The sequence below is a fragment of the Geotrypetes seraphini genome, chromosome 15, assembly GCF_902459505.1.
Source record: "Geotrypetes seraphini chromosome 15, aGeoSer1.1, whole genome shotgun sequence".
In the NCBI taxonomy this organism is placed as follows: domain Eukaryota; kingdom Metazoa; phylum Chordata; class Amphibia; order Gymnophiona; family Dermophiidae; genus Geotrypetes; species Geotrypetes seraphini.
In genome coordinates, this window is record NC_047098.1 from 28,018,319 (window position 1) to 28,030,384 (window position 12,066).

General features: G+C 40.9%; 1 protein-coding gene across 3 annotated transcripts in view; it reads right to left on the reverse strand.

The window, feature by feature from the left end:
• MTHFR (methylenetetrahydrofolate reductase) overlaps positions 1-12,066 on the reverse strand; it is a 43,762-nt gene that overhangs the window by 12,098 nt on the left and 19,598 nt on the right. For all 3 annotated transcript variants that reach the window (XM_033921233.1, XM_033921234.1, XM_033921235.1), the window contains exons 5-7: positions 11,082-11,275; positions 9,275-9,525; positions 6,182-6,316 (exon numbers count right to left, since the gene is read on the reverse strand). In XM_033921233.1, the coding sequence (XP_033777124.1) occupies positions 6,182-6,316; positions 9,275-9,525; positions 11,082-11,275 (580 nt within the window). The remainder of the gene's footprint in view (positions 1-6,181; positions 6,317-9,274; positions 9,526-11,081; positions 11,276-12,066) is intronic.

Consider the following 12,066-nt stretch of genomic DNA (forward strand, 5'->3'; position numbering starts at 1 on the left):
CCAATCACGAGGGCACTCAATTTATTTATTAGACGTCTATGTGGAACACTGTCAAAGGCTTTGCTAAAATTTAAATACACCACATCTAGCGCATATCCTCTATCCAATTCTTTGGTCACCCAGTCAAAGAAATTGATCAGATTTGTCTGACAAGACCTTCCTTTAGTTAATCCATGTTGACTCTGGTCCTGTAATCAACAGGATTCCAGAAACTTGACCATTCTCTGTTTTAAAAGCGTTTCCATTAATTTGCTTACCACAGAAGTCAGACTTTCTTGCGTTTGGTGAAGGAGCAAATTAAATTTCAGCCTGCAATGTCCTGTTCGCCTGAAGACAATATTGGATGGGCACCCATACTTCTTCAATAAATGTGGCTGGAGGCCACTGGATTTGTGCAGGAACAAGCTGTGCTGAAAGGATGAGACCCTCTTCTAGAAAAAGGACGCTATTCATAATGTAGTTTTAGTCCATTTGGTGTATCTGACGGGAATCCATTTTTATATGGTGATACACAGGGACCATGTCAAAGTTTATAGTGAAAGATCCTCTTACGTTTTCTCGGCCAAAATGGCACTGAGTTATGAGTTTGACAGGTTCATATAATGTAGGTGTATGCATGTGAAATATTTTAAATTTCTCCGAGATCTATGTATTTTCATTAGCAATTTAGGAGCGCAGTGAGACTGAGTCCTAGAAGCTCAATGTCATATAATATTGATAAAATATTTCATTTTCATGTTGGACCAGCTGCATGTGGCATTTGCCAGGGATAGAGTCCCATAAGCCTGCTTAAATGTATGTGAATGAGTGTTTTTTGATATGGTCCAAAAGGAGTTGTAGCTAGGTGGAGAGAGGGGTTTAGGCTCTGGAAGAAGCAGAATCTAAAAGGTGCCTTTACTGAGATTTGGGATATGGGTTCACAACTACTACTACTCATTTCTATAGCGCTACTAGACATACGCAGCACTGTACATCAAAACACAGACGAGACAGTAACTGCTCAAAAGAACTTACAATCTAGTCAAGACAGACAAACTGGACAAGAAGGTGCATCTATACACAGTGCTCAGGTGGGAAAATTACAGAGGAAATAAGACAAGACAGATATTGGCGCTTAGGTTTAGATTTTGGAGGGATGGGGGTTTTAGTTTAGGAAGGGTTGGAGGTATGGGAGGGAAAGATTTGGGATTGATGTACATTGTGGGTTTGCTAGGGATTTGAAGGGAGGGATGGGTCTCTATGGGAACACTATAAAGTTGTGTGTAGCTCGATCTGAGTTTATACTGGGAGGGTGGTGGTTGGGACACCCTGTCAGTGTTTATTTAAGATATATTAGTAACAGCATAATTTACTTACTTGGAAGTTTTGCAATCACTTAAAATTGTTACTTGGAACGTAGGGGGTATCCACTCCCCTATAAAAAGACAAAAGATTTTTACAAAAATTGAATAGTCTCAAGGTATTGATGGTAGCCTTCCTTCAGGAAACTCATCTCAATGCAATAGAACATGTTAAGCTTTGTCGTTGGTGGGCAGGGAATTACACTGAAGCCCCAGCACCTAGAAAAAAGGCGGAGTCATCATATAGATGTATATCAGTAACTACCTTAAAGGTAATACAAGACCCAGAAGCTAGATTCGTGATAGCATCAGTTAAGCTGGATGAGAAGGCAGTGGTACTCTGCAATGTTTTTGCCCCCAAAGTGATTCAAAACTCTTTTTACAATACTCTTGTGAAACATCTACATGGTTTTGGAGATCTCACCTTAATGAAGTTTATGATCCCAGTCTAGACAGATCCCAACCCTCCAGAGGAGAATCTATCTTGGCGGTTGAGGGTGGTTCCTCTGCTATGCTTGTCACTCGATATGGTGATGTTTGGAGAGCACTGCACCTAGATAAGGACTTCACTCACATATCATGATCCCCACTCTGCTCTTTCTATAGACTACATCTTGTTGTTAAGGGAGCTTCTTATAGAGGTGTACTCGGCACAGATAGGCCCTATAGAGATTTCTGATCATGCATGGGTCTCCATTTTACTAATGAACCCTGGTCAATACTCTTCTGGGATTCACTGGTCTTTCCCGACGCATCTATATAAAGATATAGCCTTGCAGGAATATTTATTCTCAAAATAGGCTTCCTATAGGAAATGAACAGGGAACATCAGGCAGACCCTATACTATTTCTGGGAAACCACCAAAGCTGTATTGGGAGGTGAAATTCTCATGTACTCCTCATTTCAAAATAAGTTGTGAGGCAGGGAAGTCCTGTATTCGGAATGCCAGGCCATTCGATTACGGCAGCAATATGGACTTAATCATTCTCTTACAGTTAAAGTACAGCTGCTGGAAGCTCAAGTTTTAAATGAACTTAATCAACAAACCATCAAGTTTTAAAATTACTATAGACTACATAAACATAAATACACCAATAAAAGCAGTAGTCTCTTAGCGAAGCAGTAGTCTCTTAGCGAAGTTAATAAGACGTAACAGAGGTCAAAATAAAATAACAACCTTGAGTGATTGCCAAGGGGTACTGCAATATAAGGATTGTCAGATTAATGTAATCTTAATGTCATTTTTGCTAAATTATATGCAGAGCCTAATGATTCACTACTGGATAGTGAAATCCAGTTTAGATCCACCTCAAATTTCAGCAACGGACTTGGCCATGTTAGATAACCCCCATCAAAGAGGAAGAGGTGGAATAGGTAAGACAATGAAGCCCTTTGGGTAAAGATCCTATGGATGGATGGTTATTCAAATGAATTTTATAAGATGTTGAAGATGGAGATCACACCTACGTTTTAACAACGGTCTTTTTTAAGATCATAGACCACAGAAGCTTACCTTCCTATTTAGCTTCAGCCAAGATTATAGTTCTTTTAAAGCCGTGGACGGATCCAACATGCCCAGAATCATATCGTTCCATCTTGCTATTTAACTATGAAGCTAAGCTCTTAGCTAAAGTGTTGGCCAATCGATTTTCAAGAGTACTCCTCTTGATAATATCTAAGACTCAAGGGGGATTTGTCTACAATCAGGTTATTGCTAAAAATTTGAAACATATTTTGGCCGCCTTGGAATTGGCTTATACTGGGGACACCTCAACACTCCTTATAAGCTTCAATGAGAAAAAGCATTTGATTGGGTGGTATGGGGATTTATGTTTGGAGTTTTGAGAGCTTATGGGGTGGGACCCCATTTTATTAGAGCAGTAGAATCACTATATTCTGCTCTACAGGCTAATATGTAGGCTAATGGTATTATGTCAGACTCTTTCCCCATTCAAAGAGGAACTCATCAGGCTGTCCACTATCACCATTACTTTTTGTCTTAACATTAGACCCGTTAACCCGAGAGATCACCAATAACCATGATAGTCAAGGGTTGAATATTGGTAAATCCTCTTTCAAGATAGCGGTATTCGCCGATGACCTGCTGGTCTTCCTTACTAAGCCTCCAGATGAGTTGGATTAGTTTGAACCAGAGAGTGGTGTTTCCCCAATGGCTGTACGTTAACATAATAGCCATACTGGGTCAGACCGATGGTCCTTCTAGCCCAGTATTCTGCTTCCAGCAGTGACCAATCACAAGTACCTGACAGAAACCCAAATAGTTGCAATATTCCATGCTACTGATTCCAGGGCAAGCAGTGGTTTCCTCCATATCTGTCTCTAACAGACTATGGAGTTTTCCTCCAGCCAAAGGAGAAAGGAAAGGTCTGCGCTAGACACAGCATTTGGCTGAAGAGATTTGCATTTGTTTGTATTTTTAATGATACTGGTGTATGCATCCCACTGACCATTCATTACATGTGAGCTGTATCTTGGACCCCTGAGGAAGGTTCATTTGAACCGAAACTTGGACCGTATCAGGTCCCATTACCAACAATTGGGTGTTTTTTGCTCTCAAGTGGATGTTACTTCCTGTTATTTGAACTTGATTTTACAATAAATGATAATTCAAAAACATTGTTTTTCCATAGTCTTTTCAGGTATTTTTTGTTCTACGTTCCTTACTGTGGAAACTTTGGGCTTTTGTTTTTTTCTTGCAGTGGTTAAAGCTACATCCTCAGCACCCTAAGATTGTTGGTTCAAACCCATGCTGCTCCTTGTGACCCCGGGCAAGTCACTTAACCCCATTGCCCCAGGGACATTAGATAGATTGTGAGCCTACTGGAACAAGGAAAAATGCTTGAGTACCTGAATAAATTCATGTAAACCGTTCCAAGCTCCCCTGTGAGGACAATATAGAAAATTAAATAAACAAACATATTTCCGTTATATTCATGAAAGATTTTGGGGTATAAAGTAAGAGTTATTCCTGATTTATCTAGTGTCTCAAAAGCGATGCCAAGAATTTTTAAAGGTTGAAAGCCAGGACTCTAGCCCTTGGCGCTACCTTTGTAGTAAGATTTCCTTGTGTTTTTTGATTATCTATGAGTAAAATATCAGTTTTTTTTAATTCAAAAGAAGAAATTCATGTCCAGATTTAGTCTCACAGTTATAAAGCTGTTTAGGTTGCTAGCATGGTTTATGTTTCTTTAGCATGTCATTGGATTTATGTTTATTTTACTTTTTCTTTAAGAATTTTCCTAGAATCATAGATCTTTAATTTCCTTTTTTGTGAACAGAGAGATAATAATGGAATTTTTTGGTGTGAATTTGCCTAGAATGTGTTTCTAATTCCTGTTATCACATTGTGATATGAATGTATATTAATGAATTGAAAATAAAAAAGTAGCCATTTTACAAATAGAAACATTAAAAAAAAGAAAGAGTGGCAAAATACTTGGCAGCTTCCACATGTAAGTGGCAATTTCATAATTTCCATCTTGGCCAGCCCGTTTTACAAACATAAATACAATTATTGCACTGACAAGACAAAAGGAATTATCCACTCTCTTTTGTCTTTTAAGAACACAAGTCTATCTGCAAGCCGCTCCTCAAATATTACTTAAAGCCTAAGGTATTTCAAAAAAGATTTTTTGATGCATCAGCTTTTTAAGGCAAGATTCTGCTTTATCAGATAAATTATCACAGATAATGTGGCTGATGGCACCTTATGGAACATCTCCTTGCACTTTTCTGTAATAATGCTGTCTCACCAAGCCTGCAAAGATAAACCTGTATTGGCTGCCTGTTAAAAGTAGAATTGTATTTAAAGTGTTGGTGTTGACCTTTCGGGCAGTCCATCATGGAATACCGTGGTATTTATCACAAGTTATGGCATGGTATTGTCCACAACATTCACCGAGATCTGAGGTGGCAACACGTTCATCAATGGACAGATTGCACCAGATGAAATATGCAGATACTAGAGATAGGGCTATTTCTGTGGCAGGAGTGAAATTGTGGAACAACTTAGCTAGACAGTTAAGGATGGTGAACAATATACAGCAAATCAAAAAATTTCTGAAGACCTCTATTTGTAGAAGCTTTATTTTTTTTAATAAATGGATGAGGACATTGATTACTATATGATATTAGATACAGAATGTGTGATTTTACTTATTTTTATTGTTTACCCCCGTCACAAGATTTTAGGAACCCACTTAGTATTTAAGCAGGGTATAAGTTTTTTAAATAAATATATAAAAAACAAACCTAATCCCCCTCCCAAAATCAGCTCTATACATAAGAGCATAAGAATATCCTTACTGGGTCAGACCAACGGTCCATCAAGCCCAGTAGCCTGTTCTCACAGTGGCCAATCCAGGTCACAAGTACCTGGCCAAAACCCAAGGTGTAGCATGCAGGACGTCCTGCGTGCTTGTACATGGTGCGCGTGTTGTTGGAGCGGTGCCGGCTTGACGGGGGAGTTCAGAGGTCCTGCGCATGCGTCTGGAGGATGGCGGCCGGCTTGAATCGGAAGCCGGGAGGCGCTGGTGGACGGCAGAGGCATCGGCCGAAGAGGGAGGAGAGCCGCACAGGAACCCCGGGGAAAGGAAACCACCACGCTGCAAGGGCAGCAGCACCCACAGGCAGGTACCCACCCCTGGGCCACCATAGTAAACCTTGGTTGTGGAACAAATTGTTTCAGTTTACATTGTGGCCTATGGGGACATGTGCTTTGATGGTACGAGTACTTTGAATTACAAGCATGCTTCTGGAATGAATTATGCTCGTAAACCAAGGTACGACTGTACTTTGTAGCACTTGACTAGACACTCACCAGCGACCATTTGGAAATTCATCCCAGTCTTGAGTTCTGTATATGTAGCTCTTTGGTCTAGAGGCCCAGAAAATGGGACGAACATCTTCCACTCTTCTCTTGGGGTGAGCGCTGACTGCCCAGGGTAGAGGACGCCTGGTGAGAACCGGAACAAATTTTAGTAAAATGACAAATCTGACATCTAAACTGGCACATGGAGCCACCAGCCCAAGCCAAAAAGGAGTCACTGCAAGTGGCTTCGGATTGCTTTATGTTTAGAGAGAAGAGAGGCAAGAGAGAACAAAAAGGTAGGGAGGGGGAATGGAATGAAAGACAGAATAAAATATAATATATACAATTTTCAAAAATAAAACAAAACAGGCAACATTTTTAAAAAGTCATAAATTTAATTAATTCACCCAGGCTCCTAAAAGTGTTGGCTTGTGAACTAGTGTTCTAAATAAATTTGTACCTCAGCTTCTGAAGATGTGGCCTTCAAAATTAGAAACTGTAGGCATTTGTTGTAGTTGAGGGAGATATGTCAGGACACTTAAGCTCGCCCAAGGTTTCACCTGAAGTGGCCTTGGGCGAGCTTAAGCAGCCCTAGTTGTCTCCCTAGGCCGACAGATGCCTGAAATGTAGGCCAGCAAAATGCTGGCCTACATTTCAAATAAATGCAGCTGCTGAGCTGATCGCGACAAAGGAACCCCCCTGCCGTGATCAGCTGAGTGGCTTAGACAGGGAAACTCCCTGCAAAGTTTCCAAGTTTAATAATTTCTTGTTATACCGTCCATCACATGTATCCAAACGGTTTACAATAGTTAAAATAGTTAAAAAAACAAAATATATTCTAAAAATTTTGAGGGGGAGAGGACAGACTTGACATACAGGGAAGGTGGGAGAAGGAAATAAAGTTACAATAAAATTAAAAAGGAAGGTTAATCACAGAAGGATGCCCACTCCCACCTGCTAGATTCACCAACTGACCCTCCCTGTGAAGTCTCCCGGCAGGAGGGATGCCCAATCCCACCTGCTCCCCCCAAGCTGTCGACATCCCCCTCCAGACCCCCCCACACTTCCCCAATCCTAAGAGCTCCCCAGAACCCTTGTCCCCCTCTGACAGACCTCTATAGTAAAGTCTGGCCGGAGGGATGCTTACACCTTCTGGCCAGCAGGCCCATCTCTCCAAAATGGCAGGTCTTCCCCTTCCCAGTGCGTTCTGGGATGCACCAGGGAGGGGCCCAAGGCCCAGATGCCTAACGCTCCTCGGCCAATCGGAGTCTTAGACTTCCTTCCCAGTCATCAGCCTATTAAATTCAACTTTGTGCATTCACTCTGGCTCCTCCCATATCCAACTGAAAACTCAAACTAGTGTTGAGCATCGGTGTCAACAATTTCTGAAGTTATTTTGTTTAGTTACAGTGTACAAGGTTTCTGAGGAAGGGGTTTTTGTTTCCTGAAACCAGGTCTGGTTGAACTGAGCACCATTTATATTATTTTTAGGGGGAAGCACAAGATATGCCAGAAAATTCTTATCTTCCTGGAATAACTAAGTCACGCTCTTACTTTTATTATTTTTTCAGTGGATATGTCTCAGGAAGTTGCCTTTGTTGAACGTATTAACATGTTTATTTTTGATTTGGACTCACGTATTTCATGAGTTTATTATATATTTGCATGTTAGACACACACATGGTGTGTGGTTAACCCCGAGGGAAGGCTTCCCTTATTGAAATAATTTGAGGTCTCAACAGAGCATGGGATTTGCACCCTTTGGGGATTTCTCGCCACTGAGCTCAGCGATACACAGTGGATTCACTTCACGATTCAATATATTTATATTAATTATTTTACGCTCAACAAGTGCATCCTTTGGGCAATTTTCCTTTTTGTATCTTTGCAAGTACCATTGTTGTATTTTGGGTTCTTATTCATAGCTAGAGGGTGTAAGCATCCTTCCAGCCAAACTTTCTACTACAGAGGTATGTTGGAGTGTAGAGTGGGGATGTCGCTGGTTGGGGGTTGTTTTGGGAACATCCGGGGGGGCATCTCTCCTGCCTAGGGAATTCAGGGGGGGGGGGTCAGCAGGTCCTGCAGCCACTCAGCTGATCATGGTGGGGAATTTCCTTGCTGCGATCAGCTGATGACAAGGGATCAGGCATAATTCTAACTGGAGCCTGTGACATGAGCGCCGGTTAGAGAATTGGGGCGATTAGGCGGGGTTAGACGTCTGTCTGTTAGGGAAGACATGATTCTGTATAAGAAGCCAGTGTGCAATTCTCAGCTGCTTCTTAGGCAGCTGCTGAAACCGGTGTCCTTTACAGAATCTGCCCCTAAAGGTATTAGTGCCTCATTTTTAGGCTCTCGTATACCTTATAGAGGCCCATTTATCCATCTGTCTGTGACCTAGAATTAGGAGGCTAATCGCCTAAAAAAGTGAGCCAATACTGCAGTGTTTATACTTGGGTATTAAGCAGACTTCAATATGACGATTGAAAATTTTGTTGGTGTATATTTTGTTGCGTTTCAGCAATGATAGCATACACTAATGACCTGTTTATGCACAGTTCAAAGCTTCTGTGTCGAAGACAGAAAATTAATGCAGTGTCTGTACTTTAGGATGGCTAAATGTCATTCCCACTTATACTCTTAGTATAAATACACTCTATTTGTTTTCTGCTTGTCTGCCAACAATACCCTGGCTCTTTTTGCTGCCCTATCACAAACTTTGGCAACCCCGAGGCAAAGAAATATGATTACCCACAGACCCCTTAACAGAATCCCCATAGAAAGTACCATCATCCCCTAACATTCAATTTCTGAATTAAATCTAAGCAGCCACCCCAACACAGATCTGTGTAGTGAGCCCACTGGGACTGAATGTAAACTCACTTTGGTCATAAGCGATGTATAAATAATAAATATTTGATGCCAGTTGTAAATCTTCCCTTGCATGGTTTATGAATCACTCATTTTCCAAGAGAGAAGACATTCCAGAATTTATTATTAACCTTCAGAAAATAATTCCCACTTCCCAATTAACCTCTGGATAGGTCTGTTATGTGTGTATTTCAGGCTGGAGGGGGTGGGAGTGCAAGATCATACAGCAATCACCTAGGATCTTCTTTCCAAAGTCCCAGGCGTCTCAGAACTTCCACAGTCGCCACCTCTCGGTTCAAAGTGTAGAAGTGGAGCCCATGCACCATGCCACTCTCCAAAATCTTCTGGCACATCGCCACGGCAAGATCTATCCCATAATTCCTGATAGCTGCATCATTGTCTTTGATTGGCTCAATTACATCTTTGATCTCTTCAGGCACCTCTAATTTAGAGAGTTTCACTAACTGCCGCAGAGAATGATAACCCTGTTGGAAGGACAACACATAGCTATCATGAAAATGTATCATTTTTTTTTCTTAGTAATGTCACTGTATTTTCATTGCAACAATGCTGGGGCTTGACTAATATATAGTGCATTAATGATTAAAAAAAAAAAAAAAAAACCCACCTTGCATCGTTATTTCGTAACTGAGCTGTTATTTTACAACAAGCGATCAACATTTTTTCTTAATTTTCATTTTATTACCTGGCAATTATGAGGGTTCTATCAAAGCTAGCCAGATACAGTGGCAGTGCTGTGTATCATCATATGGAAGAATTGGGTTCAATCCTCAACTTTTTATGCTTCGAGCCTCCTAGGGCTGTTACATCCTATAGCAGACTAGGATGCCCCAGTCTGCACACAGTGGCAATATCTAGTGACCCGGCTCAGGGTGCATATATACCAGGTTCTGAAAGAAGTTGTGGGCTGTGTATGTTGGCCAAAACATATCACTGCAATTATTAGACAGCAAAGGAATGGGAGAAGAAATAGGATATTAAAAAAGGGATGGTTAACAGACTAAGAATGTCCATGGTGCAACCTCATTTGGAGTATTGCGTTCAATTCTGGTCTCCTTATCTCAAGAAAGATATAGTGGCGCTAGAAAAGGTTCAAAAAAGAGCGACCAAGATGGTAAAAGGGGGTGGAACTCCTCTCGTATAAGGAAAGACTAAAATGGTTAGGGCTCTTCAGCTTGGAAAAGAGATGGCTGAGGGGAGATATGATCGAAGTCTACAAAATCCTGAGTGGAGTAGAACGGGTACAAGTGGATCGATTTTTTACTCCGTCAAAAATTACAAAGACTAGGGGACACTCGATGAAGTTACACAGAAATACTTTTAAAATCAATAGGAGGAAATTTTTTTTCACTCAGAGAATAGTTAAGCTCTGGAAAGTGTTGCCAGAGGATGTGGTAAGAGCGAATAACGTAGCTGGTTTTAAGAAAGGATTGGACAAGTTCCTGGAGAAAAAGTCCATAGTCTGTTATTGAGAAAGACACAGGGAAAGTCACTGCTTGCCCTGTATTGGTAGCATAGAATTTTGCTACACCTTGGGTTTTGGCCAGGTACTAGTGACCTGGATTGGCCACCGTGAGAACGGGCTACTGGGCTTGATGGACCATTGGTCTGACCCAGTAAGGCTATTCTTATGTTCTTATAGTTCCAAATGAAATCCATGGCACCATACCTCAAGCAGGAGCTGGTTCCAGTTAAGGAAGCCAACAGGCTATTCTTACTCCCTCTCCAAAAGCAATGGTAAGAGCAAGTGAGTGTGATCAAGACAAAAAAATTGAGGAAGAACATATAGAAAAAAATGCAAGAATGACAGCACCGTGTTAATTTCCAATATAAATTCTCACTACATTGTAATAATAAAATCAGCAAAACCTTGGCCCAACTAGGAATGGATATTGTTTTCTTTTTTTTTCGGCTTAATGCATGCAACAAATACTGTTGAGTTGTCAATGTATCTCATGTTTGCTCTAACAATGGAGGCTTCCTTGTTTTCTCTTCCTATGCCAGTTACAGAGGATTCTACCTGTATAGGGAAAATGCCAGGCAAGATGGGGCAAGTGATGCCAATGGCACGGCAGTCTTTCAGGAACTTAAGGAATGTCTCAGGGCGGAAGAAGAGCTGTGTGATGACAAAATCAGCTCCTGCATCCACCTTCTCTTTCAAGTGCCTCAGGTCATCTTCATAGCTTTCAGCTTCAGGGTGGCCTCTAGGATACCCTGAAAGAAAGCAAGCAAGCATGAAAAAGGGTCTATGTAATACCTGCAAACCCATACTACAAAACAACTATTTAAAAAGTAATTTTCAACATTATGAATACAGTTAACCCACTGATAAGACTGAAAATGAACTACCATTAATTCCATGTAAAAGTAGCTCACAAGCCAAAAAAGTGTGGGCACCCCTGCTATACAGATATTCAGTGCCACCTACAGGCCATATAGTGCTGCTGAATATTTGTATTCTATTTGTAAGTACTCCAGCCAAAAGACAAACAAGGGCTGTAGCCTCTCATTAGTAGCCTGATTTTGAGATGCTCTTTTGGCTTAGCAGTTTTTCCTGTTCTTTTTTCAGCTCTATTTCAATTGAAATGGCCTCTAGCATGGTACTATGAAAGTATGAAGGCTCATAATACCATGCTAGAGGCCAAATTCAAATTGAAATGGAGCTGAAAAAAGAGCTGGAAAAACTGCTAAGCCAAAACAACATCTCGGAAAATGACTAATAATGAGCCTTCATACTCAACTACCTGGGGATTTACTCACATTTTAGAATTTGTCCCATACTCTCTAGCAAAGTAGGTCAGTATATTTGTACCCTGAATTTGGCCACTAGATGTCGCCATTATAAAAGCATAGATTCCTTCCCCACCGAGAAACAATTCAATTCTACAACTTATGATCTATTAGTCACCTTGGGCAAAGAAGCCTTAATACACCACAGAATATACTCTCTCATACTTTTAGAAATGATACAAAAATCTGGGACTGCAAAGTACTCATGGACTTTG